Source organism: Chaetodon trifascialis, chromosome 8 (assembly GCF_039877785.1).
Source record: "Chaetodon trifascialis isolate fChaTrf1 chromosome 8, fChaTrf1.hap1, whole genome shotgun sequence".
Classification (NCBI taxonomy): Eukaryota; Metazoa; Chordata; class Actinopteri; order Chaetodontiformes; family Chaetodontidae; genus Chaetodon; species Chaetodon trifascialis.
In genome coordinates, this window is record NC_092063.1 from 11,684,261 (window position 1) to 11,711,759 (window position 27,499).

At 43.8% G+C, this 27,499-nt stretch overlaps 2 protein-coding genes across 3 annotated transcripts; both read right to left on the bottom strand.

Annotated features, from left to right (window-relative positions):
- Positions 1-958: 958 nt before the first annotated feature.
- On the bottom strand, positions 959-14,662 carry LOC139334734 (sodium- and chloride-dependent creatine transporter 1). The gene is made up of 14 exons (XM_070967846.1): positions 14,111-14,662; positions 12,454-12,753; positions 8,992-9,123; positions 8,571-8,889; positions 8,146-8,278; positions 6,699-6,833; positions 6,504-6,607; positions 4,266-4,390; positions 4,030-4,142; positions 3,086-3,226; positions 2,649-2,751; positions 2,459-2,559; positions 2,217-2,387; positions 959-2,036 (listed from the first exon to the last, which is right to left on the bottom strand). Exons 1-14 carry the CDS (start codon positions 14,139-14,141, stop codon positions 1,908-1,910), a joined length of 2,037 nt encoding a protein of 678 aa, XP_070823947.1. The 5' UTR covers positions 14,142-14,662; the 3' UTR covers positions 959-1,907.
- Positions 14,663-15,456: 794 nt separating this feature from the next.
- Positions 15,457-26,484, bottom strand: LOC139335633 (transmembrane prolyl 4-hydroxylase-like). 2 transcript variants are annotated; one of them, XR_011602429.1, is made up of 9 exons: positions 25,754-26,477; positions 25,187-25,268; positions 20,108-20,304; positions 19,866-19,956; positions 18,716-18,878; positions 18,451-18,636; positions 18,012-18,102; positions 17,684-17,821; positions 15,457-16,603 (listed from the first exon to the last, which is right to left on the bottom strand). XR_011602429.1 is itself a non-coding variant. In XM_070969339.1 (9 exons), the coding sequence occupies exons 1-9, from the start codon at positions 26,120-26,122 to the stop codon at positions 16,389-16,391; spliced, it is 1,518 nt and encodes a 505-aa protein (XP_070825440.1). In that variant the 5' UTR covers positions 26,123-26,484; the 3' UTR covers positions 15,457-16,388. The 2 variants fall into 2 exon arrangements, 1 of the variants encoding a protein (XP_070825440.1); XM_070969339.1 differs by having other exon boundaries at positions 17,684-17,807; positions 25,754-26,484.
- Positions 26,485-27,499: the final 1,015 nt, after the last annotated feature.

Below are 27,499 nucleotides of genomic sequence, written 5' to 3' on the forward strand. Positions count from 1 at the left end.
GAGAATGTAACACTGGACTAATAGGAGTCTGTATTTATAGCCTGTGTGAGAGAGTAGAAAGTGAGTGAAAGGTTGACTATAAGGGGAAACTCGTATGTCATGAGCGATGTGTGTGTATATGCTTGTATGTCAGTCTACTCTCTTGAACCAATGCAACTGGCCCTCGTGCTCTTTTACAATATGAAAGCCAAATGTCTCCCACAACGAATCCATACAGTGTCAACATTCGTCACTGATAACGCCGGGCCTTTCCCTCTGGGAGGGGTTCTCAGTCCAAACATCATTCAATTGCTCCAAACGCCTGCAGGAATGAGCTCAGTTGGAAATATGGTGTCATAGGTGTTACGTTTCAAAAGAGCGGAAGGTTTTAAATTCACAATGCGGATATATTTACAGTCACACATCTGATTCCTCTGATATCTCAAGCTCCCTTCTATTTTTGGGACCCAGTGTCATGTTATCATCATCTGCGGTCATAACCGTCAGAAGCCAAACACCGTATTGTAATTCATGCTATGTGTTTTCCCTCGCATCGAACTGACTTGGATTGCCAAGGATATCTGCTCTTTTACTTTACTTTAGAATGTTTAAAAGCTCTGCAAGAAAGGTCCATTTTCCTAATCATTTTAGCTCATAAGCTTTTTCCTGCACAAACTACTGATGTTTTTGTCAGGGATCCTGGAATTACTGGTTCCTTGGATTAACCTCCCCAATGTCACCAATGTCAAGTGCGGCAAATTGCAGTGCTTATTGCTCACTCTTGCACTACCTGACTGATTATACTTCCAGTTTTCTGTGAAATGTCTATCTCATAAGCTTATTTTTTTATACAGACGTAAAAGTGTAACATATTTGAATGTGATTGAACCTAAATACTATCTGTATATAGCTATCGTATGTTTTATGAATTAAGTACGAATGAGACCATATAAATAAAAAGCCATAAAAACACAACGCATCCATCGTCATCTGGTCTTTTATTGCTTCTTTCCTGGCATGGCATCAAGTCTCTTTCCCCTCCCCACAACCCAGTCTCCTGCTCTTTGCACAATTCAGTCTAAAATTTCTCTCCTTCTCTTTAAGGTGGAAATACTGATCATCACCCCCTCCAAATATTGTTAACACTGATTCACAGACCCTACAATACACTGGATACTTAAGTTAGTTCATAACACACAGCTGGAAGTGGTGATGCATTGTCTCATTTTGATTATTTTTTTTTTGTTTTTTACAAATGGAAGTTATTTTTGTACAGATAATTAAGTGGATACAGAAAACAATGGTGAAAGGCAATGTCACATGTAAATGAAGACACCGCTACCACGGTCCAACACACACGGCATCATAGAGACACGTGCGCATGCCAAGACACATGCGCACACACAAACACACACACACACGCACGCACGCATACAGACCATGGCATGTCAGCAGGAGGTATGAAGCCTTTCATTTAGATCTTTTATGGTTCAGTTCATTCAGGACAAAATGGTGAACATTTGGGGACGGATGAGTCTGTTGAAACCCTGACAGACAGAGGCACGGAAAGGGAGGATATCACAACTACATTGGACACATCACACTCACAGGACAAGACGGGACGGGACAGCACAAAGGCAAGGAGAAGAGAGAGAAAGAGAGGAGGGTCAGCGAGGTAGAGTCAGAAAGCAGAGCAGAGGGTGTATCAGCATGTGATGACTGTGTGAGTGTTTCAGTTTTTCTTTCGTCTAATCTTTGGTCCATTTGTCCAGGGCTTTTCCGCAGCCTTAAAACTGTGGGGTGTGCGGCCAATCTGCGCTTTGCTCTTACCAGGCCTGTGTGGTGTGCATGTATCACGTGTAGTTTTTGTATGTGTGTGCTGGTGCCAAGGGCAACCTTGGCTCTGTGTTCTGCAGGGGCTCAGCTTGTCAGATGACACTTTCAAAGAGCAGCGTACTCTTGGTTCCTGCAGGGGGCAGCAGTTTGGCCTCGCTTTCCGGGGCCAGGTACTCCAGGTGATGTCTGCCCCAAACTGGGGTGGTTAGGTGCTGCCACCGCTACATGGAGAGGAACAAGGACACAGAGATGATGAGTTGTTTATTGGAGAGATGCTTCAGCCTTCACCCAATGAGTGGTGAAGATATCAGCAGACCAAATAACTAACAGGAGAAGGAGGGCGGTGTCCAAGGTGACACAGCTCTACTGATTACAGACAAAAACATGAGTGGCGCACTGACCTCCCGCAATGATCCTTTGCAGCGCAGTAGCTTGTAGAGAACAGTGAGAGGGATACAGAGCATGGAGGACAGGGCCAATGTCCAGCCAAGCACTTCACCCCACAAGGGGTAGGTGTACACTGTGTTGTAGGTCAGGGGCTTGTAGTTCACCACGTGGAACAGGAACACTCCCTGCAAAAAAATGTCAGCTGTTTGCAACTGGCTGGTGAAACTTGTCGAAAAACACAGGGAGCAGCACTTACCACACAGACAAAAGGCGTGATGTAGGACCAGCACCACTTCATGTAGGGCAGGGGCTGATAGCCGATCATACGAGCCACGTCGTCCATGAAACGGTCTGCGCCTGGCAGGAATGACATAAGGATGTCGTGAGAATGCTCTGAATTGTGTTGTATGTACTGTGTGTATTGTAATTGTGCAGTATCGCCTCACCATAGACCCATGCAATCACCACACACTCCCAGAAGGCCTGCCACAGCAGAGTGATGCCACTGGCAGAGTAGTAGTCAAACAGCTGGAAGACATACATCCCTCCCTGACAGACACAGAGAGAACTGTCAGCCTCAAGACCACGTCGTTAATACTTTATGTGCGGCCTATTTCCAGCCTTGTCTTGACAGTTTAGGTTTTCATCTCAGCTCATTCCTGGCAATGCTTTCCTGTGCCCAATTGAGCATCAGGTGCGCAATCCATGTATATTAATGAAACAATAAAATAAAACAATCTCAAGCTCAGCCAAGAGAATCTGTCCTTTCATCTTGTTTCTGAACGGCACTGGAGAAGTTTGCTGTCTTACAATCTGCCTACAAATGACAATGTACTCCACCTGATTCTTAAGAATAGAAAACTGTAGGAAATCCTCAGTGTACCTCAGTGACCATGGACATGTCGATGAGGAAGCAGATGACGCAGCAGATGGCCGCTACCACCTCTCGCCGCAGAGAGCCCAGGGCGGATTTAGGGGGTAACATGTCCATGATTGCCGTTATCAAACCCTCTACCCCCACAAACTGAAAAAGAGAACAGAGAGACAGCAGAGATGATGAGTAAGTAAATAAGTAAGAATGATAAGAACTATATGCAGAATTAAGCTGTTTGCTTATTTCCTGAGTGCTGGTCTGACCCCACTACGACTCGACAACCTCAACCAATCAGCGTTGTGAGGGATGTGCTGCAGATGTGCTTGACATGTAACAGGTGCAGGTGAGCATGTCGGCTCAGACCCAGACATCCCTCCTCATTCTCCCTATGCAAGAATGTTTACTTGCATCTTTGCAGAAACATATTTCAACCTCCAGGATGAGCTGAGAGAATTAGAACAGCTGTGCGGTTATTTTTACATCGTTTACCAGAAATGGCAGCATACGCATGACCCATGTGGCTATGGCAGGAAAAAGAGAGAGGTGGATGGAGAAGAAAAAAGGGAGAGAATGGAAAGCGAGAGTAAATGAATGGATTGCAGAGTAGACAGACGCTCTCTGTGTGAATCAGACAGAAGCTCATTGACAAATCCCTGGGCTGCAAAACAATGGATGTAGGCACAGGCTCAAACTGATACACAACAAACAGGCTGCTAAGAAACGCAATGCTAAAACTGGACGTGATGCGTTGTGTGAGAGGAAGTGAGAGAGAAAGAGCCAAAGAAATGTTGATGAGCTATCTATTCTACATAAAGTGCTACAGAATCAGGAAGACAGTAAAATCTAGAATACTTACATTTGCATAAAGTTCCTCTAAGCTAAATGCATTCTCCAATGTGTTTACAGTAAAAGTTTATATAAACAAACTCAAATGTGTCAGTAATCAGGATTACCTGGCTGTCCAGGCCCAGTATGAGCAACATAAAGAAGAAAAGTGCAGCCCAGAGTGGCGCCAGAGGCATCAGAGTCACAGCCTTGGGGTAGGCTATAAAGGCCAGGCCTGGACCTGCACATCAAGAAAGCGAGTCAGAGGCAGAGCATCGAGGGAATATACAGTCGCTCTAATAGTCAATACTCAGCTCTGCACTGGGTTTCAGGCAGCCAATTCACAGAGAACCTGTATTCTTACCGCTCTCAGCTACCTTACTGATGTCCACGCCTTGCTCTGCAGCCATGAAGCCTAGCACAGAGAACACCACAAAGCCTGCAAAGAAACTGGTTCCGCTGTTAATGATGGCCAGCAAGAATGCATCCCTACAGAGAAACACGGAGAGAAAGGAAGAGGAACGGAGAGATAGGTGAAACAGAACAGGGACACTGAGGAAAAGATGCACTATAATATGCTGAAACATGAGGCTCATGTAAGATACTCAAGACAATCACTGGCAACAGAAGAGACCGACTGTGATGGTGAATGGAAGATCAATAGCAATTTCTCTGAAAGCTGCTGTTGTGTTAGCAGTTGGCAGGTAGAGAGCAGAAATAAGGAAAACCCCTACTGACTGCTCATTACATATAAAGACAGTATACAGACATTACAATAATGCATGTTGGCGATCTAATTCTAATTTTAGTATGAAGTCTGCTTATATGGTCTACACGGTGAGGAATGACCTTCTGTTCCTGACAAGCGTAGCTGGCAAAACTAGTCAAGAATGCTTTCTGATATGAAGAATTTGTAAACAAAAGTTGCACCATGATGATTATTATAACAACGCTGCAGCTGTGTTCAGAAGCAACCTCCGCTCAGTCTACCGTCAACAGGCTGTATCAATCTGAAACGGCAGTTAGAGGAAGGAACACTTATGGATATGTATAATCAACACAAGCCAGAGTAAGTGTTTGGGTTAAGAAAGCAGTCCATATCAAGACCACAATTATTAAACAAGAATAGCTATAACCGCACTAGCTGCGTAAACGCTTACTGCTGGTGCTGGACCGTACCACTAAATCAAAAGTATTTCTAGACTGTAGAAAGGTCATTTTGGGACATTTCAGACTCAAGGTCCGCTCTATGCTGCCAGACCCAGAGAGACAGGGGAGATGCGATACTGTTTAAAAATGGGTTTAACACATTATCAATCTCTCTTGGAAAGCACTGAAAGTGTTGCGCTCTACTGCTCACATGAAAAGCAGCAGAAATAGTTGTGACAACAATGACAAAGTGAACCAGAGAGAGAGGTGCAGTCCGTGGCTCCTCTCTCACCTCTGCACAGCTGGCCAATCACTGCCTGAAGTGGGTGGGAGCGTCGGATCAAAGTTTTCTACAGGACTATTGGATGCTATCATTCTGATGTTTCGCATTTTAAAGTTTAGCACGAAAACACCGGATAATGTTACCACGTTAGCATGCCACATTAGGCACTAATGTATCATAATTCATGGAAATCTATCCAGTGGTTCAAGATATGTCGCTCTGGACCTTCAGATGGACAGACTGACATTGTGATCTCTACAGCTAAACCCCTAGCATGGCTAAAAAAAGTCATACGAGTCAAGCTGTGTAGTTTGGAAGCAAGTAAACACAACCCAAAAATTCAGTCCTGAGCTCTACGTGTAATATATGTTGGCATTTGAGAGCAGCGTGTACACACATCCCTGCAGCTATTCTAGCTACTCCTGCGCTACTCTAAGTGTGTGTGAGAAGCAGAGCTGAGCTGACATACCTCAGAATCTGAACTCATCTTTCAACTTCCAATTAAGGTCAAGGCAGAGAAAATGTCTGATGGCAGGATATCCATCAGGCTCCTCCTATTATGGGCATTCCAAATATGCAAGCAAGTGCTGAGAGTCAGAGAAAAATTTTATATATATCCCTATTACTGCTATGGAGCAAACTACCTCTTAACGGTTTTAATCTGTTTACATGTCTGTCTGTTTAGGGTAAACACATGGAAGCTTATCAACCAGCCTACAAAAACAGCAATAGTGAGGCCAGCTGTTGCTAGAAACAGAAAATGTAGGGTCTTACTGACCTTCTGTAGTTCCAGCTCATTTCGACGGTATTTTAAAAAGAGCATAGTGGAATGATGGCGAAATAAAACAGGGCTTGTTATGTGTTCAGGGCTGGAGGACACTGCTGTGATTCTTCCTCACAGCCTATTCACTTCTATTTTGATCAGGCAGGGAAACGAGTTTACGTCTGCAATGTGAGTGCTAGGAAGTCTTGGACGCTCGATCATAATTCCTGGCCTGCTCATGCAGCGCATTTAAGTCTACTGGTTGTTCCAGTGGCCAGAGAACAGCACAGGCCTTCACGTTCATTCAACGCAATTACAAGAGGGCAAAGCAGTAAAGGAAGTGATTGTTGTTCGTGAAGACAGACTGAAGGAAAGCCTCCATACATACTGCATATGTATAAACTCACTGGTAACAGTTGTTATGGAAGCGGTTGTAGCTGCCCAGCGCAGTCAGGGCGCCCAGTCCAATGGCATAAGAGAAGAAAATCTGAGTGCCGGCATCAATCCACACCTATCACAAATGGAATAATCTTACATGTTGTTGTACAAATCTGTTTCTTGTCACCACAGCGCTCCAGACAAAAGTGCGGCTAAAGTTATACCTGTGCTTCTCCAAGTTTGGACCAGTCTGGTTTCAGGTAGTAAACAATCCCATCTAAAGCTCCAGGTAGAGTGACTCCATGGGCCAAAAGAACAACCAGAACCAGGTAGGGGAACAGAGCTGTGAAGTACACAACCTACAGAAAGAGGAAAGGAGAGAGCTGTGAAGTACACTTGTAGATACCGTAGGTCCAATTTGTGCAATACACTTGAGGGTGGGGGGGTGAAGTTTGAGTGCTAAGCATTAGAACTTGCATAAAGTGAAAGTAGAAAACTCCACACTACACCCTTAAAACATTTAAACCTCTCACATTACATGAAGTAAGTACAAAGAAAAATGTAGTTATATGATGAATTTTACAAGATAGCTGGAAAAGTTTAGTGCTTATTATCAATATGGTCCATCAGCTATGGTCAAATGTTTCAACAGAATTGCACCCAAGTATGTTTTTATCACTTTGATTAATCAATTACCTGCTTTGCAAATACTCAAGTCTTAAGTAGAAGCCCATTAGGTCCTTCCTGTAGTAGATGTGTAATGGGCCCTGTCATGTTACTTTGAAGAAAACGTAGCCTGTAAATGGAAAGCCAGACAATTTGTAAACCTCCTGCAATAGCAGGGGTTTTTGGCAGACCTTTTAGAAGGTAGTCTTTGTCAAGTTATGCTGCGAAAGCCACCCCCTGCTACCTAGTAGAAGCATCAAGTCCTTGCTAAATCAGTACGGTAAGAGTAAAGTAGTGAGAAAGCACATATTTGCCTTGATCTAGGGCAAGCATTTGCAGAAAAGCCCCTTTCCATCTCTCAAACATCTACATGGTGGAAAGTTACTAATCGGCTTACAGCCGGCTGGCTCAATCTCCTTCATTATTTTTTCCCTCGCTCTATGAGCTTCAGCTACTCTGGAGACACAAGTATGCAAACACAGACATCGCCATGTGCTACAAAATAAAGATGCATTCATTATGCTAATGTATGAGAGCAGCGAGATTCAAAAGAATGGGGAGTGGGCATCTTTTCTTAAACTACTAAATGGAAGTCACTCTGAACAAAGTGTATGTACAGTATAACAGAATGGGGATCTACGGTTCAGACGATTATGGTCTTACAGTACATTAAGCTGCACATAAACTGTATATAAATACACGTGAGGAAGCAGGTAAAGAATGAACGTGTCTGCTTATATTTGTTTTCATATGTGTTTCAGTCTAGACACTGATCCTCTCACTATACCAAAGCTGATTTGGGGTCAAAGGGTAAAACGCTGCCATTATTTAAACCTTTGCATGAAGCCATGCAAAAACTGGTCTGCACTCCATAGCCCCAGACATGTGCCAAATAACGCCTTACATACAGCAAATGTAAATATTATTCTGCACACTATAAACCCAAACAGTGACATGTACTATAATACGAAGAATGGTGAATTGTACAGCCAGAAAATGCTTTACCTTGCCAGTTGATTTAACTCCTTTCCACATGCAGAAGTAAACGATGATCCAGGTGGCTATGAGACAGAGCACCATCTCATAGCTGATGTCGCCGGGCTCGTGCAGCCCGCCAGACAGGCGAAGCACTTTACGTCTAGGAGGAAGAAGACAGAGGTGCGGCCATTAAAAAAAAAAACCCAGCAACCCCCCCCCGCCCCCCCGCAACTTCAATCATATTTCGCAAGCTTTTACAGTCCTCGTAAAGGCCAGACAGATGCCAGAAAAATGAAATATATTTTGTAACTGCCATAAAACATGATCGGCATGATCAAAATAAAAGTCCAGAAACTTGTTTAGACCCCTAAAATTCAATTTGGTAGTAGATAAGTGTGTTAAAATCTGTATAGCTTTTAGTTTAAATGCACTTTGTAAGACGGTTGACATACTCCCAGAACTCGATGACTGGGGAGCGCATGCCCTCGGCCTCTGTGCAGCTGCCGTTGGTGAGGAGCTGGGCTGAAGACAGGTTCAACAGGGACATGGAGGAGAGGAGGTTGGAGGGGGTGGCAGCAGATGATGCACTGCGGTTGTGGCAGGCGCGGCGGAAGTCCTGCGTACAGTTGGGGGTGTTCCAGGGGTGTCCACAGGTGGCCCAGGGCAGAGGGTTGGCGAAGGAGTGGAAGAGAAAGTAGAGGCCCCACACCAGAATCATTATGTAGTACGTGTTGCAGAAGAACACTATCACCATTGAGGCCAAGCCCAGACCTGAGAGAGAGAGAAGAGGTTTGTTGGCATGACAGTTACAAATCAGAGGTGATAATCAGCATTTTCTGTGTCTGACACGCTAACATGCACAGAGATAGATACCTTTGAAGAGGGGTGCGATGTTCCAGGCAGAGACCCCCCCCTGCTTCATGAACTGCCCCAGTGCAATCTCCAGGAAGAAGACCGGGATGCCCCCGATGAACACAATCAACAAGTAGGGGATCAGAAAAACCCCTGCAACACACATATTCATCACATGGTCACATTCATCACATGGTATACATGTAGAAACGCAGGCTCATACTGAGGGAACATTCAGCCTACCTCAAAAACAATGATTACTTCTGTTCCAAAGCATTTGCGAGGTTTGGAAACTTAACAGGAAATGTAGTACTACAGTATTTGAGCCCTAACAGTGACATAACAATGTTAATAATGGTATCAAATAAAATTAAAAAATCCCTTAAAAAGATCACATATTTGTCATTCTTTATGCCTCAAACAGCAGTTGTTTCAGGAGGAAATGGACATGAGTTCACGTGAAGTTTGAAAGTTGTCCTAAGACTTAATTATCATGTAGTCCATGGTCATGGTACATGGTCAGTGACCTAATTAAGATCCAGGCTCTTAACTGGATCACTCCTTTCATACGTGGAATTTGTGTTTGACATAACAGTGGGAGAAAGAGGTTTGCAAATGTAAAGACAGAATTATCATAATAATCACAGCGATCATCATCAGTATCCCCAAGACTTGAGATAATTGTTTCATTAACATCACATTAAGCTATTCACATTAAAATCAATGGTGAGGTCTTTATCGCTCAACTATCAGGAACAGGCTCATAAAGCACCTTCTGCTTTTGGAAGACACAATATACGAGCAGCGCTTCTGCAGTAGCACATCTGAGCTAAAAGTCATGTTTATCAGGTTTTTGAGGACTCGAGTTGCACAAACATTGGCACGGCTCCTGCTAATCAAGCAATCGACACAACAAGAAACAGCTAAGAGGAGGAGGAGGAGGCAATAAAGGGCAAAAGAACGAAAGCCAGGCAGGAGGACAGACAAGGCTACAGATAAGAGATGCATTGAGAGTGTATGTGGGAGATGACGACATCATGTGTTTCGACAGTTTACCGTCCTTGAACTTGAAAGCTGCACAGAGCAGAGGCAGAAGAAGGACTATCAAATGGAGACGGGGAAAAGGACAATAGACCTCAGCAAGAGTTATTAGTCCTGATAGAGACATCGAGGACTTGTTCCTTTTTGATTAGTTGTAGTTTGTCCTCAGGCAGTTGGTTTGTGCTCGGTGTTTTTCTATAAATAATCTCTTTTTGTATTCCATACTGCAGGAGAGGCTTTTTTCTGTGCACCAGGAATACAAAGCAGAAAATGATATGAAAAAAGGCGCCATATGATATTTGACTCACAAAATCCTATTGCAATAATTTGGTCTGAATAATAACATAACTGGGTGATGCCACCACGGTGCGCAGATGGGAGGGAGTCACATGACCTGCTGTGACGCAGAGCAAAGCAGGGAGAGGCTAAGAAGAAAGGAGGGAAAGATGGATAGATCACAGGAGAGGGAGGCAGAAAAACTGGGACAACGCTGTGGTAGGGGAGGTTCAACAAATACAAAAATGACACACCGAGGCATTGACCTGGTTGGCTGTGCGACAGTGCTATTGATTGACAATCCGTGCCTCATTCAGTCCATCATTCTTTATGTCACTCTCTGAGTGCAGAGGGCTGTAGCCTTATAAGGAAACATTCGTGAGTGTGAGTCCAAGAGAGAAAGGGGTGGGAGAGCGAGAGAGAAAGAGAAAGGGAAAGAGATGTAATAGGAGGCGTGAATGGAATGAATGGAGAAAATGCTTGTGCCCCAGCATATTGGCCAAATCATCGAGGAACTGCACCCTTAATAGGCTTAAGTAAATCCTCTCTAATCATAACAGGTCCAGACACATCAGGCCTAGCGGCTGAGTTACAAATAAATAAATAATTGAGATTTGCAGAGCGCTAATTCCACGCATTCAGAGCACATTCATCTAGAGCTGTCCCCAGCGGAGTGCGTCCTTGTTTCAGTCACAAGCAGCTCTGAATGAGAGTCCCAGTCCTTATCTGATAACGTTGTTGAGTTACAAGGTGTACCATGGGTCGGTCAAACACATGAAGTGAAGCACTGTAGTGGATGTGGCTAGATGTGGAGGAGAGGACAGGCGCAGGGACAGGACAGTTATTGTGTGACATATCCATATGCCTCCTTATCAGGAGGCGAATGGGAGAGAGCACCTTTGTGTACGATATGAGTGCTGGGCAGGAGCACAGGGGGTGGACTGTGTGAGGCAGGCCATTGTTATACGATATCAGAAGGTGGGTATCAGAGCCATGGGTCACAAGACACACACACACATGAGGGAGAGGGAGGGCTGGACTAAGACACGCGCACACACACGCACACACACACACACACACACACACACACACACACACACACACACACACACACACACACACACACACACACACACAGAGTATGATTTCCATGTAACACCTCATAAAAGAATAACAAAGTGGGTAGGGCAGCGATAAGAGAAGTCAGTGGCCAAAAGCTGCAGTAAAAGCAGGTTACTAATGCACACAGTAGCATGAATGGAAAAGGCCAGCATGCAGGGAAAGTTCAACAACAATGCAAATAACCTTATATGCCAGCGAGAGAACAGCAGGAATACTGTAGGGCAGCTTGCACTAAGCCTGTCTGTTAAGCAGCAGGCAGCCATAATAAATAAAGCGAAAGCACGTGGGTGGGCATGGCTTTTCAGCTACGTGCTCACAGCCACACAGGCCCTGTTATTTGCCACCTATTGCCTTTATTCCAGTATGAGGTCTCGAGACGCTGCCTTTCACTGTCGTCCTACCAGCTGTCTGAAGTATCTGAGTTCATCTAAACTTTACAGACTAACTTAGGATAAAAAAAACAAAAAAAAAGACCAGGACAATTCTTCATTTGGGGACACTCTCTCAGCCCCCAAGAGCTTTGTTTTCCCCTTCATGTGTGTATGTGTGTTGTACTAATAGCAAGACAATAGTATTGATGCAACATTTGCGGCAGGTGATACACCTCCTTCAGTGACCCTCAGGGCTATGTGCTCAACCCCTGTTTTTTTCAACCTGCAAGACATGACTTCATCTCCCAACATATAGGTGAATATAAGTGAATTATTATGTTTGCAGATGAAGCCACCATCACTGGCCAGACTTCAAGCAACAATGATGGACCGTTCTGGCAAGGAATCAGAAAGTTTTCAGAGTGGTGCAGCATATGAATATCCTTGAATGAGTAGTTCATGCATCAACTCACTATTAAACATGAAGTACTCAATAAGCGTTGCTCGCACATTAACATTTCATCATCTGTATTTTTGGATATCAACCTTGAATAAGGACTTAAGTGGGCCTTAGAGGTTTAAAAGTGATACTCCTCTTATGTTCACTGTAGCAGTGTTTATTGGTGCGCATCCATAAGACCTACATTAACTACACATTGCCACTGAAGCTCACCTCCTCCGTTCTTGTAGCAGAGGTAAGGGAACCGCCACACGTTGCCCAAACCGACAGCAAAACCCACGCAGGACATGATGAAGTCCATCTGTCTGGTCCAGGTTTCTCTCTCTGCCGCTGGTACTGCTACAGCCCCATTTCCAGTCCCAGGCGCAGCCCCGTCCTGGGTCTGCGGTGGCCCGGCCCCTCCACCCTCACCACACCCTGGGCCCGCACCAGGCACAGGCACGAGGGGGCGAGCTGACCCACCCTCTTCCTCGGACAGGGTGCCTGCCTCTAACTGGGGGAGACTGATTTCACCTGGCCAGGAAAAGATGGGACAAGGGTCAGATAAGAAGGAAGAATAGAAAGCCAGGAGGCAAGGAGGGTGAACGGAAACGGATAAGACAGCAGTGTTTGTGCAACACTAACACACTCACATTCTTATCACAAAAGACAGCAGATTAACACCACTTCTAGCTAAAGCATTATGCACTCACAACTTCACACTGCGCGTCAGCACTGGAGACAGATAAACCACAGTCTCTTGAGTCAGACTTGCACTGAATGGAAGCGGGAGAGCGTGCAGTCTCCATTCAATGCAATGCAGCGTCAGTGCAACCTTAGCCAATTACTACAAATGTCCACTGAGCCACAACAGGGCTGAGATGCTTAATTTAGTAGATTTTGATTGTGTATACTGTCCTTAGAGTTAGTATTTGGGCTACAATCGCGCTGCAGTTGTATTGTCATCACTAAGCCCTCCCCTGATGCTCTCTCCCTGCCTGTCGCACAGACAGAGGGATTAGTGTGCTGCGGCACCACACAGCAGAGAGCCAGTTCAAGGTATCTCAAGCTCCTCTGTCACTCACAAAGCTTCCATTTTCTCTCTTCCACACACACACACACACACACACAAACGAACCAATGCATGCACAAATAAAAGCAGCAGCAGCAGCAGCAGCAGCATCAGTGCTATTCCATGATATCAGTCAGCCGCTGTGTGCTGGATGCAAAGCAAGGCAGCTGAATCCAGATCAGAGCAGTTTGAGGGGGTGTGTGGACAGAGGAGGGGAGAAGAGTGGGGATGGTGAGGGATGTCTGCATCTACAGCGCAACTTAACATGAGGATACCTGTGGTTTAACCATATTTGTGAGAGAAAGAGCTGCACACAGCATGCGATGATCTTATTCTCTCATTTTTTCAAACACAAGAAAAGACAGAAATTTGCTCTATGACGAGAATATAATGCTCGGCTCTCTGTTAGAGACCGATGTATCTGCATGAGTCATCTGACTTCACAAGCCTAAATGATGATGCTCTCTCATGGCAGTGACGTAAAACTTGACAACGATTTGTTTGTGGAATAAGGGTCTTCAGTATGCGCCAGGAAGTGACACCTGTCCAAGACCATACTTAGCATCCAGATCGACTTGTGTTCTGTTGAGTCAGCTCTGATGTGAAGTGTATGGCCAAATAGCTTCAAATGTACGTCAACTGTGATGAGAAATATCACTGAGGCACGGTAAGTGCCGCTGATGCGGGGTCGCTCTCGCAGTGAATAATGTCACTGGCTGAGGCAGGGATGCTCCAATTCATCAGCATGTGGTTGTTTTAGCAAGTGGTTGATAAACAATAAGCCATTATTAAGCAGTGGAGGTCACATATCATACTCACCTTGGCTGTTCTCTTCCAACTCAGGTGACATGTTGTTGGGGGGCCGGCACAAAAATCAATTTAATTCTTCCAAAAAGCAAGCCGGGTGTTGGTGGAGCCGGGGGCTGCCGAAGTTTTATTGATGTGCCGAGCTAGCAAGGCACCCGGCGGGGCAGGCAGAGAGGTGCAGCCACCGCAGGCAGTGCTCCGGTTGTCTTTTTGATTCTGAGTTTGTTATTTCGCCTTCTTGAAATTAAAAAAAAAGTCGCAGTTCTTTTTTTTAAAATGATTATCACACGTTGGAAACCCTCAGCTCAGCCAAGAGATGGAAATTTTCACAAGGCGCCGCAGTCAGTTCAGACGTTGACAAAGGAGATTCAAAAGCAGTCGACGAAGCACTTGAAGGTAAGCCTGAAGAATCTCATGGATAACAGTTAAATGAAAAGTATGCTGCGCCTTAGGATGAAGATGTTTTCCTTAAACAGCCCAGTCAGAAGTCCATGAACCTGTACGTGATGCCGCGGCTCGACAGACGAAGAATGAGACCAGCTCAACGGTCGGCCCGCTGTGACTGACGCTCCCCCCGCCTCCTCCCGCCGCCGCCCGACGTGATTGGCTGAAGGCAGCCCAGTGCGGTGAGCACAGCATCAGCAGCACCGCTCAGCCAAAATGAGAGGAGTCACAAGAATGGCTTCACTGCACTGCATACGTCCTTGACCTGAAAACACACAAATAACTGCGGATAAAGCCCCAAAGCGCTGTCTGGTGGCGTTTTGCTCTCATTGGGTGCAGGGAGGAGGTCCAGGGGCACTGAGGGGCTCCAAGTGGCGCCCACACAAATGAACTTACTTTCGGGTCGTCTCTTTAAGAGTTTGTGAATGTTTTGAATAAGTACATATTTTAATTATTCTGTATATTTTTCCACTTTGCATGGGGCTATTATGTTCTCACAAGGATTTCTGGTGCCCACATAATTAGCCTTTAATAGACCCTAATGGAACTTTCTGGCCCCCTCTAGCGGCAGTCTTTATAATCTTCACTACCACCTTCCCCAGTAGTGAAAATGCCTGATATATGAGGACTTTGACTGTGCGGGAATAAAGACTGAATTATTGGAGACAGGACACAGAGAAAGGTTGCCTTAACATACTGACTAATGTCTCGCCATATGCTTCCAGACAGAGTGGACCTATAGGAACTGGTGCCAACCAGATGCTAGATCAGCACTTTTAAATTACACCGCAATGGGAACCATTTCTGAGCTAGCTCACTTTGACTCACAGATATTGTTGTTCTGTTTGACACTGGGGCGACATCTAGTGGACATAGTCTATATCTGGTTGGCATGAGTGACCACACAACGCCACTTATAAAACATTTCTTTATATATTTCATAACATAGAACAAGTACAATAAAATACAGCAACAGATTCAGTGCAACATCAAGCTGTAATAAATATGCATTCATTTAACTTAAATCATACTGGCAATAAATAACACTCAAATAAATACTCTCAATATTTTTGAGTTGTGAGGATAAGAAACACAAACCTAGGAATACCAAAGACTTGAGTTTAAATTACACCTGAAGGGCTGACCCCACAGCCAATGTGACCAGCAATCATTTTGTCCAGTCAAGAAAAGTCCTTCACTTGCAGTAAGTGGGGCAAACCCCACATTAAAAAACAATTCATGATAAACTCTGAAAACAGAAAGAGAACAGATAAAAATGATCTCACAAAAACGTCCCTCGGGAACACATTCACAGATGAATATTATGATATGGCTTGGAACAAAAGGCTTCTTCAAATTTTACAATAAACAACAACGTCCTGCAGCTGTGGCAGGTGCCTAGCAAACCCAAATGGGTGGCTGATAAGCAGGTTTATTTCTTAGACGTGACTGCATCTTTTCCAACTCACATCACCGTGCCCATATATACCTCTTATTCAGAATCAGTGGTATTTTCTGTAAGGCGCTAGAGGATGGCATTCACCCTATTTAATTCATATGTATTTGTTATCCATGTATTATAAATAAATTGAGAGGAAACCAATGCATCCGCCCACAATTCTATGTTAAATATCACAACAAAAAAAAACCTAATGAAGACTTATGAGTAAATCTGAGGGCCAAGCAATGGCTTGAGAGACATATTATAATGCCAGACAGTTTTACTGAAAGGAGAAGATATCTGGCATGATTTTTTGTGGAATTCTCATTTTGCATCTGACATTGTGGAAAAGTCTGTCAGGCCTGACTGGCTTCATAGATGCAAGACTGACTTTTACAATAAAGGTTATAGATCCTGGTGAAGGTTGCTGTGTGAGAGAGGTTGGTAATGGTCCTCCATGCCCGACTTGGCTCGATGCCTTTGAGCAACTAGTCTCTGGTAGCGGACCTGCTGCTGGTGATCTGGGTCCACATTTACCCAGCTGTTGGCCACCCACTTCACCCCTCGCTTGACTGGACAGTCGCCGTGCAGGGAATACTCATCGAGCTCACCCATCCATCCTAAAGAGAGCAGGAGAGAAGATGAATAAATTCAGATAAATGTCAACAACAAGCCCTTTTAGAGATAAGACTGGATGATTTAAGGACAAAAAGCATGTTTTTTTTCAGCAGAGGACTAATGTTTCTGTGCAAACCCAAGGCTTCTGTCTTTGCTATGATGCATCTGAAATATTGCCGTCGTGCTATCGAGTCAGATATTGGCGCTGCTGTGATGATCATATGGCCATAAGGCACCACATTTTTTTTTACATCTTATGGCATAGCTGTTGCGCACTGTTGCTTCAGTAGCTCCTTCAATAAGCTAATCATCCAGCCTTGTATAAAGCTGGTCTGCCCTCCCAGAATCCGATCAGATAATAATTTCAGACCAAGAACTGCTCATCGTCACAACTGATTGAATGAGATGAGTTACAGAAAAAAAAAAGTGTGGAGAGAGAAAATGGAAATTGAGAGGACAGATGACATGGTGAAAGACAGTAAAAGACAGAAAAAAAGGGGAAACTTCAATTGAAATAATCTGTTCCCCCGACAGGTTCTCAGTCTGCTGAGATCCTGTGGGGTTCATCTGCCTATCAGCTGATACTGGCAAATGTTTTTTTTTGTTTGTATTTTTTAACAAATTCTGAAAGAGATGACTGTTTACATCGTGCATGCACCTCACGTGGTGTTTGGATCGCATCCTGAGGAGGCAGATGTAAACAAAATGCACACTGTTGCAACATATTGCTGTAGTAGCACTTCGCTGTGAGAAAAAAAAAAAAGCAGAAGGCTAAAAGAGTCAGCGTGAGAAAATGGTTGTGGTGACATGGGTTGTCTTTTCTTCAGTGAAAAGAGAGATTTGAACTGTTAGTTTGAATATGTGTCAACAGGAGTATGCTAGCTGACGTTAGCCTCCCGGGCTAGAATGTTTACTGCTATTTGGCAACAACAGCAGCGTCATCGTTTCCATCATGTAAACTTGTCTCTGTCATTGGCTGTCTGTAAACTCCTCACATCTAATCTGGGCCGAACATCGATATGGACATGTCGATGTCCATATCCCCCCCCCCCCCCCCCCGGCTTAAAGCTTCCTGTTCTTACCTCTACCATCAGAGAGATGGTTGTACCAGAGAAGAGCTGTCCCAGCAGTAGGTTTCATTCTCAGGTTTCCCCTGCCACATGTCTCCTGGGTGTCTGTCAAATCAACTCCATCCTGGATGAGTGCCTAGGACACACAAACTGTAAACAGCTTGTGTCTAATTGTTTATTTTGGCACACCGTGTTGACTTAGGTATCAGATTCCTTGTCATGCTTCAGCACAGTCTGCATGTTATCAGCAGTATTCAGGTCATGTACAGTTATCATCATTTCACAGAAATGAAAAGAGGCTTTGCTGGTGCGTGACCGTGGGTCGTGAAAACACACTCACCTGCTCTTCATAGGTACGGTTGTCTGCCACAGGAAAGGTGGTCTCACCACCTTCCTCTACAGAGCTGAGGTAGAATAACATGGTAAGATACCTGGTATGAAACAAGAAGGGAAGCAACAAATACAGATAGGGAAATTGTGAAAAAATGTCACCTCATCTCCAAAGAGTCTCAAAGCAATCACAATACTTTGACAATAAAATGATGTTTTGAAAGTAATCGTTTTGGGAGATAAAAGGGGAAAACAAAGACATGAATGCCTAACATTGACCATGAAACACCTCACTATAAAAATGTGTAAAAATGTGTAATCAGTCAGACTAGTCAAATGAAAAGCTTAGCAAATTTGGAGACAATTAAGGTTGTTTGTGAGATTACATTAGTGCTAAACTATCAAAGTAACTGGATTCAAAACTAAACAGAGCACACTATTATACGCACCGGCAAGAGACCTCTGTGAGAGCAGATGTGTTTCCCGCCAGTCGTGTGTGTGCACAGGTAGTCTCTGAATGAGAAGGACTGCTGTCATGGTGTGCATTACTGAAGTCACCTTGCTCAAAGCGAATCACCTGCAGCGGCTCACTCAGCTCAACCAATGCAGAGGGCAGACGTGTCAGGCTGGTTACTCTGAGAAAAAAACACAAGAGATATAGAAGTATATTCCAAATCTTGTCAGTGTGGGCTGCTACTGGAAGAGTGTTGCTACCTGTTCCTGAGCGTGTGCAGTACATGGTGGGACCCCGGGCCTTGGTATAGCCACGTATGTTTGCTTCTCTGTTTGAACTGATGCTGGAGCTTTCTGCTTCGCTTTTGTCCTGGGCGCTGGGACACATCATAAACACGCCTAAAGTCCTCCAAGGTTAGCATCCCTGCCAGGAAAACACACATGCATGGACACACGCGCATGCACACACACAATCCCTTAGTAGGCAACTTTTAATCCTTCATACAGCTAGGGGATGGGACATGACAGACCAAATACAACCTTAAAAGCATAGATATGAATGGAGCAAAATCATTAAGCCCGTCCTTCAATTCCACAATACCACGATTACAGTTCAGTTTCATTTAATCTCGAATTATTGGACAATGTAGTGAACAGCAGGATATAACAGCCTCCCATCTCCGTTTCCTCCATTCCTTCCCTCTTTGTCAAACCGTATACTGTTACTCTCAGCTGAATGAATGTCTGGCCCCCATCAGTACCCCTGGGAGACCGCGCCCCAGCCGCAACAATAGCTCTGGGGTGCCAGGGAAGAGGTGGCTGGGGGGGTTTGACGAAAGAGTGTGGAGGAGGGAATGGGGGGGCGGGTACAGGGTATCCGGGGGAAAATTAAGAAAAGGGGTTGGAGAATAATCAGTTTTTAATGAGATAGGATGAGGCACATCCGGACTGGGATGTGTGCAACGCCTGGCACAATGGCATCAGGTCAAAATGGTGTCACCCCTCTTCCGGCCTTGCCACTCACAAAGACTCGCACGCAATCACAGCCACCCATCAGCCACTTACTCTTACCAGCACACAACCAGTGCTGAAACACTCATACACAAAAAAAGAATGAATTAGGTCCAGCAGATTTATTATTTACACATTAGCAGCACCAGTCTTTGTGTTTTGTATTTGTACTGCGTCCTTGCTCATTTTATGTCACTTTTCTTACATTTTTGCATATCTGTCACAATCAGATTTCAGGATTCCATTTTAAGTCGCATTCATTTTCTGCAAGTGTCTCACATTCTTTAAAAAGTCATTCAAATTTGCATGTGACCCAAAACTTAACTGTGCAGCATTCTGCATGGAATCAGTGAGAAGAGTCACAAACGTACTGACACACACAAACAACGGGGGCACCAACCTGTTGGGCAGGCTTCCAGACCAGCGAGTATCTGCCGTAAATTTTCCGGGTTCAACCAAGTTCCATCTTGAGAGCGTGAGTGACTCACAATCTGGAGGACATACCAGAATGCTTTTCATGTTTCAACAAAAAAACGCAACACATTCTGACAATTCATCTAACTGGAATTTTTTTCTGGAAATCTATTTTTTCTCGCTCAGCTCTACAGACATACGGATCACAAGATATTTCTCTCTCGTCACCTCCTTTTTCTGAAGCAGCCCGTCCTGGTTTAGGTCCAACAGACTGAAGACCTCCTCTGTGCTGAGAGAAAGCAGAGGCTGGTTTGAGTCCTCTTGTCCCTGGCTGGGTGCTGTTGTCTGGCTCTCCATCAGACCCTTGAGCTGAGCCAGCTGCACCACCACACGGCACTCCTCCTCTGACAGGAAACCAGGGATCTCTGACAGGAAGAGGAAAAAGACAACAGTGGCGATTGTTAGGACCTTGTGGTTAGATGGATGGCAATACCTTTCAACCACCCTAATCTAAAATGGGGACAAGTTTATTGCAAACTTACCCAAAACTGTAGTTATGTATTCCTGAGTGTGTAAAGTACATGGAAATTAGTTTTTCTATCACAAATCATATGGAGTCTATAGAGTCAATTTTTTCTCCAAAGGAAATATGAATAAATCTCAGTCAACATATTTGGAAAATCCCCAATTAACTGCCACACCATGTGACCAAATACAGAATAACCAAAATGAAAATTTGATCTTATTACAATACAGACAGGCCCTCAGATTAGAGTGAGCATCAAGGATATATAATCTGTCAAAGAGAGTGGCTTGATTATGCCATTCTCATCAAAAACATGCGATGTGTGGCTGACATTCTGGGTTTGTTCACAGATTAATAGTAAATAATGATTCACCTAATGAAAAGTGAAGATTATACAGGATGACTAGGTAGCAGTGAAGCCACTAACTGATGAAACAGAAAACCTTTTCAACAGTGAACTCACTCCAGTAACATCGTTATTGGTGCCTATGCAATCAAAGTGCATTTTGAAATTTCTTAAAGCTGAAAATTCCCACTCACAACCTCTGCACCCAAACATGTCACATGGATCTACAGTATACTGCACACCTGAGATGGTGAGCGGGTGGGGGACTTTTAAATGGATTAGGAGATCTCTGTTGACGGCATTGACTTGATCTGTCAGACTAAAAGGATTACTTCAGATTGCCTACCAGAACCTTTCAATGTGAAGGGAATTTCGAGTTTGATCAGTCTATGCTAATTAGTATGATTAGGATGTCTGAGAAATCCCATAAACATCTTATCACAGTGCTTTAAAAGACTCATTGAAACATGGACTTGTAACAATTGCTTTCAGCACGTTATTTTTCTGTGTTCATAAAATAAAAATGATGAAGATGGTAACTTAAATTATATGTTGTATTAACCCAGACTACAGGCACAAAGAGTTAAATATAGGGTCTTTACATCACATTGCAATTAGCTGTGAAAAACCTCTTAATTTTGGAACACCATCACATAACTTTGTGCTAATTAATTATCTTTCTTGCATGTTTAAGTACTCTTTAGTGACAGTAAACATTGACCGTGTATATAATGAGTTCAAGCTATTCCCCTCTGTCACTCCCCAGTGAGCCCCTAGTGGTATAGCCTCTCCCACGGGTAGTTTTAATGAGTGACGACACTGGACTTGTCTCAGAGGAGGGTGGGAAAAGTGTGGGATTCTAGAAGATGTAATTGCTAATATTAATTAGTGCAAATGCAGTGAAAGAATCACTTACACCTAGTATACTTAGAAGTAGTGGAAGTCTTTTTTCCATTTTGGTCTCTATTTTTGAGATCTGTCCCTAACACTCCTTTCTGTACGTCCATCTGGGTGTCCGAGAACATGAGTTAGATTTGTAAAAATTACATTTATTCTATTACATACAATTTTATTGAACTTATTCGTGAGAAGGTCCAAATTACTGTTTCGTGGTTCCCTCCTGTTCTCTTCTTCCTCTCAATCCATTAATATCTGTCAGTCATTTCCCCTCTTAATAAAAGGCTTCCGGCAGGTTGGCTGCCTGTACAGTAGAGACCTTGTTTGTCACTCATGTCTTTTACACTGTACCCACTTGGCTAATCCCTATTGTCCAGTCAAGCCTCATTAATCTGGATAACTGATATGAATGAAGGGGGACTGTGCCTTCCTCTTTTCCCTCCCACTACTGTCTCTTTCTCCCCCGGAAAGGAAGTGACCTGCTTGTCTGAACAGGAATCAGGCCATGGCTGCGCAGCAGGACCGCACCAATTTTGTTTGTGTCTGAGGCATATGTACACACACAAGCAGCGTATACTAGAGCTGCAATTGCTGATTATTTACAGTATTGATTCATCTTAATCAATTGATTTAGCATCTGATCTATAAAAACTCCAGAAACAGTGGAAAATTCCCATCAAAATGTCCCATATAACAAGGTGATGCCATTAAATGTCTTGTTTTATATGACCAATACTGAGAAACCCCCAAATGCCCAGTTTACTACGATGGAGGACAATATAAATCAGTGAACTGTTGCATCAGGCAAGATACAACCAATGAATTTGGGGCATTTTTCCACAAAAAATGCCTTCAAAATGTACCAATTACCAAAATAGTTGCTGTTGGGTGCAGATTATCTGCTCTTGAAGGGTTATAGCTCTGCAATGACCTCACTCTGTGGATAACCACTATTGTAATGAATAATAAGTATTAAATATTTGTAAAAATATCCACCCTTTCTCTCTTAGCAGCAGGGGAGGATAAAAAAAAGAAGTGCAAAAAGCTAAGAGGTCAGAGCGGGACAGGGTAGTTAGGTGTAGATTGGGAGAAAATGCATGATGGATGGGGTCATGAAGTTTCACTACATGAGGGGTGGTCTGTTCCTCAATTCAAGCTGTGGGGATGGAAATGGCAGAAAGCCAACAGTATCCAAATGCCAAATCATCTACCTTACTAATCTTGAGCTCTGTCAAACACACTTAAATCTGCTCAAAAATGCAAGTGGATTTGCATCTCTAATAACACTTTAATGTGTGCCCCCATCCCTTCTCTCTATTGTTCTCTACGCCTCCCCTTACCCCTTCCTATGCAAATGTAATTACCGCCCACTATAAATACACCTATTCTGCCATCCTCTCCTGCACTGTCACACAGGAGTCTTCCCTCATTCAAGAGACACAGTTCAGGATTACTCCTCCTTACCAGCGTCTGTCCCAGGATGACTGCAGTGTTCTGCCCTCAGTTTACCTCAAGAAAATCCTCCCATTCAGCCTCCCTACTATTTCTCCTTCTACTCGCTGGGCCTAGCAGCACAAAAGTGCTTGGTCCTGGTCGGGTAAGGGCAGGGCTGGAAGGACGAACAAGTGCTGAGGATCGGGTTAGATCTGGAGTCAAGGACAAAGGTGGGGACACTGGAACTGGATATGGACATACTCGTGTTGCTAGACCGGGAGCTGCAGCAGGAGAGGGTGGTGAGGCGTGGGTGGACCCTGATACTACTACTGGCTTCAGGTCAATGCTCTCTATAGCTGAGGGTGGACTGTGGGAGCCCCGCACATCCTCTCACTGTGTCCCTATCCCGATGGGCATGGCCTTGTGCCAAAACATCGGTTATGACACCATGAGGATGCCCAACCTACTGGGTCATGAGTCTCCAGCTGAGGCTGTACAACAAAGTGCCAGCTGGTTGCCACTACTTGCCAGAGAGTGCCACCCTGATGCCCGCATCTTCCTCTGTTCTCTCTTTGCACCCATCTGCCTTGACAGGTAAGTTTACACATAAACAAAATGTTTCTATTAACATATATTGTCAAGCAAGTTTTCATATCAATGGTAAATTTAAATAGGAGCAGGGTAGTCGAGAGTTAACACCTTCTCAAAGCTATGCAAATTGGTGCTGTTATCTGAGTACAGGCCCTGGTTTCGCACAGAAACCAATCCATCAAAGCACTATAATCTCCCTTTTGGCAAACTAGCACCTCTCAGTTTAGAAACAGAAAAGCAAGCAACCAAATGTTTTCTAATCCAGTCTTGATTTGTTCCCCACCACAATGCTGTGGATTCAAATCCTCTCATCTATTCAATGTTGCCTACATTGCTTCACTATCTCTTCTTTATCAGGTTTATATCACCCTGCAGGAGTCTGTGCGAATCTGTGCGGGACAGCTGCGCACCAATCATGAGTTGTTATGGCTACCCCTGGCCAGAAATTCTCCGCTGTGATCAGTATCCTGCAGATCATCTCATGTGTATCTCCTCCATCACCAACAGCAGTATTCACACAGGGGGGCGGAGAGGTGAGAAACTGACTACATAAACACGTGTGCTTGAGTCAACTTAATTCAACAAATGATTCAATTAGTGGTTTGACTATTTCAGTGCCCCAGGCAAGCTGTCGGGATTGTGAGCTGGAGGAGGCCTCCTCTTCAAAAGACACACTTGAGACATTTTGTAGGAATGATTTTGGTGAGTATCAGTATTCTTCTCTCCTGTCTGGTCAAATCCTTGATAATATGTTTTCTAACTTTCTGTTTATTTACTTTCTTCCCAGTTGTGAAATTGCGTCTAACAAGGCTTAAGTATAGTCCAGTAAGCCTGTCTCAGTTCTCACTGGCTGCCAAACTGGATGTTTTGAAGCATGGACCGCTGTTAGGTGGGCAGATCCGCTCCCGCATTGAACTGTGGTTGGAGAGGGATGCCACCTGTGTAAGGAACATGACACGGCTTCACCCACGAGGTGGGACCTTCCTAGTGACAGGCACAGTGCAGGGGGAACGCCTGGTGGTCAATAAGGCTTATGCCTGGCAAAGACGAGACAAGAACCTGATGGCAGCTGCGCGCAAATGGAAACATCACAGATGCAGGAGCTAGGATTATGTGCTAGGTTAGAAAATTCTGAAAGAACTGAGATGTGAAACAAGCATTAAACAGCTATGCATAGTGAAAGGATAGACATAGCATTTCGAATTTGCCTAAATACCTTCCACTGTAAATTATGCTTGTCTTTTCAAATCATGTTCAAACTCCTGTTGATCAGATGATAACATGCAGTCAGCGGATCACAAAGGAGGTCATAAATAACCAACAGTGTGTCTCTCAGACAGTGTAAGTCAAAGAAATAAGAGATGTTTAATAGAAAATGTACATATCTGTGAATTTTAAGTAAATACCACTGGTATATATTTGTATGACTTTGAGAAAAAAATAAATGTGTTCTACATGAAATGTCATTTATTTATGAATAACAGCTCATACTGAAAGACTACAATGCACTTACCAAATAGCAGAGGTTTCAGGCTGATGGTCTTCATCTCATGTGTTCTGTCTGGCACGAGAGACACCTGCTGAACATGACCCACCTGTAGATGAACAAGATGCATTATCAACACACTCAAAACATCGGGGCTCGAATGCATGGTCACCGCTGTAGCAGATCTGGGTGACATTAAATTCTGAGGGATTTAAAATGTTGTAGGAAGGGCTGCTGCAATGCAATTAAATTACAGCAAGGCTACAAAATCACAGATTTAATCCTTTAAATTTCAGCTGTGATTTACAGAGCTGAGGATTAGTGGCTTTACAGCTTGTGAATAATGGATATTTACTAGCAAGGGCAGACGTGGCAGTAACTCCTGATACTGTGACTGATTAGCTTTTTTTAAAATATACTGGCATTTTGTGAGCATTTTACAAATTTACTTATTTTTTTGTAATATATACATAAATAAATCAGTGACCATACTTTTACTTTGGCAACACTGATTGTACTGCAGGATTTTTTTCCCCATCACTGAGTGCAGATGGCAAGCTTCATCTTACTGGAATAGTTTTTCAGTTTCGTTACCCGTATCCCCTCCATGCGAGGCAGACTGAAACTTTGACTGTAGTCGTCCACATGCAGCTCCCTTGAAACTGGGACAGGATGGGGCAATGGGGTTCCACTGTCGCTGACTGATGCTGAAGGGGCCCCGTCTCCACTGACAAGATCCCCGGGGCCGTTGTTGTAGTGCACGTACAGCAGCAAGCCGATAACATTCAAGATATAGACATGGAAGAAGACCATGACCACAACGAAATAAGCCCGAGAGCAGATACTGCTTCTCTGGATGTGCAGTCGAGTGCGGCGGAAAGGGGGATTGAAAGCAGACGACAACGGTTTGTCGTCGTCGTCGTATTCTTCCTGCTCGATTAAATGTTCCTGGGCGTCTTCCATTTTCGCACCGAATGAATAAAACGCAATGGAAAGCTTGAGATATCTAGTTACTGGGTAACGTTCCTGTCAACGTCTATCACTATGCGTCTGCCTGATAACGTTAGCTGCCCGCTTGATGTTAGCAAACCTAGCTAAGAGCTAGCTACGGGGCAAACCCCACTGCACACCTCTGGCTGTCTCGATATAAATCGACCCTGTCGTCTCTCCTGCTTTTAGCCAGAGAAACAGGGCGGCTCCAAGCGAAAAAGCAAGTATGCCGACAGTCGTTTTCTTCGATAAATAAATGTGTCATCATTAACCCAAGTCCCCTAATCCCGTGATAGCTAACTGCCTGGTGCGCTGCCCCTGACAACCTGCCTAACAACAAGACGGAAAAACTAACGACTGCAGATGAGCGGCCATTTGTGGTCTCACAGTAAACCGTTAGCGGCCTCCATTGGTCGACGCCAGAACAAAACAATGTCGAGGACCGCTGACTGACCTTTTAACATACAGGGAGGAGGACGAGTACGTACTCCTACTAGTTACTTAAGTAAAAGAACTGGTACAACAATATAAATCAGTGCATTGTAATGTGTTATCTCGTAGGTAATAGCTCTCAGAGTGCTGAGAAATCTAGTTGGATTTCAGTAAACAGCAGCATAAATTTAAAATACTTAAGAAAACTGTTAAAAGTATATATATTATGCTATGCTGTACTATACAATTGGATAAAGGTCAATAATGAAATGTAAATGTAACTTGAAAATTAAAATAGCATTATTTTAATTTGTTAAAATTTGTTTGGATTGTTGGAAAACTGCATTTTCATTTTCACCTCACCAAAAGAATAGTGTTGACATCTAAGTGTAAATGCAGTAACCTTTTCCCCATTGGATACGAATATTGCCCACTTTAGAACAGGTTAAGTCTCTCACTAAGTGTTTCCATTGTCATTTTAATATGGTCATCAAATGCCCATATGAGTATGTGTAAATGAAAATGCAATCTGGAATATTACATTTTAATTTTCATATTATCATTTTAAGTCTTATACGGGCTTTCCATGCCTCAGAATTGTACTGAAGTGCTCTATTTTAATACATTTTTCCACCACTGCACTGCAGAGGAGGTGACAGTAGGCAGGATTTTAGTCATAAATCTGAATCCCGCAGAAATTTTTGACTAGTCACCAAAACATTTTGATTAGATTTTTTCATCCATTCCTCATTATATAAATGATTTCAACTGTTCAATTACATTTTCTGTTCGTTTTTATTATCCTTTATGTTGTTTCAAAGCCTTCCCTCTGCCAGGACATAATTATGGGGGATATAGTCCTAGGAGTGGCCTACTCCAGCAATTTAGCACTGCACTTCTATGAAGTTAGGGAAATTA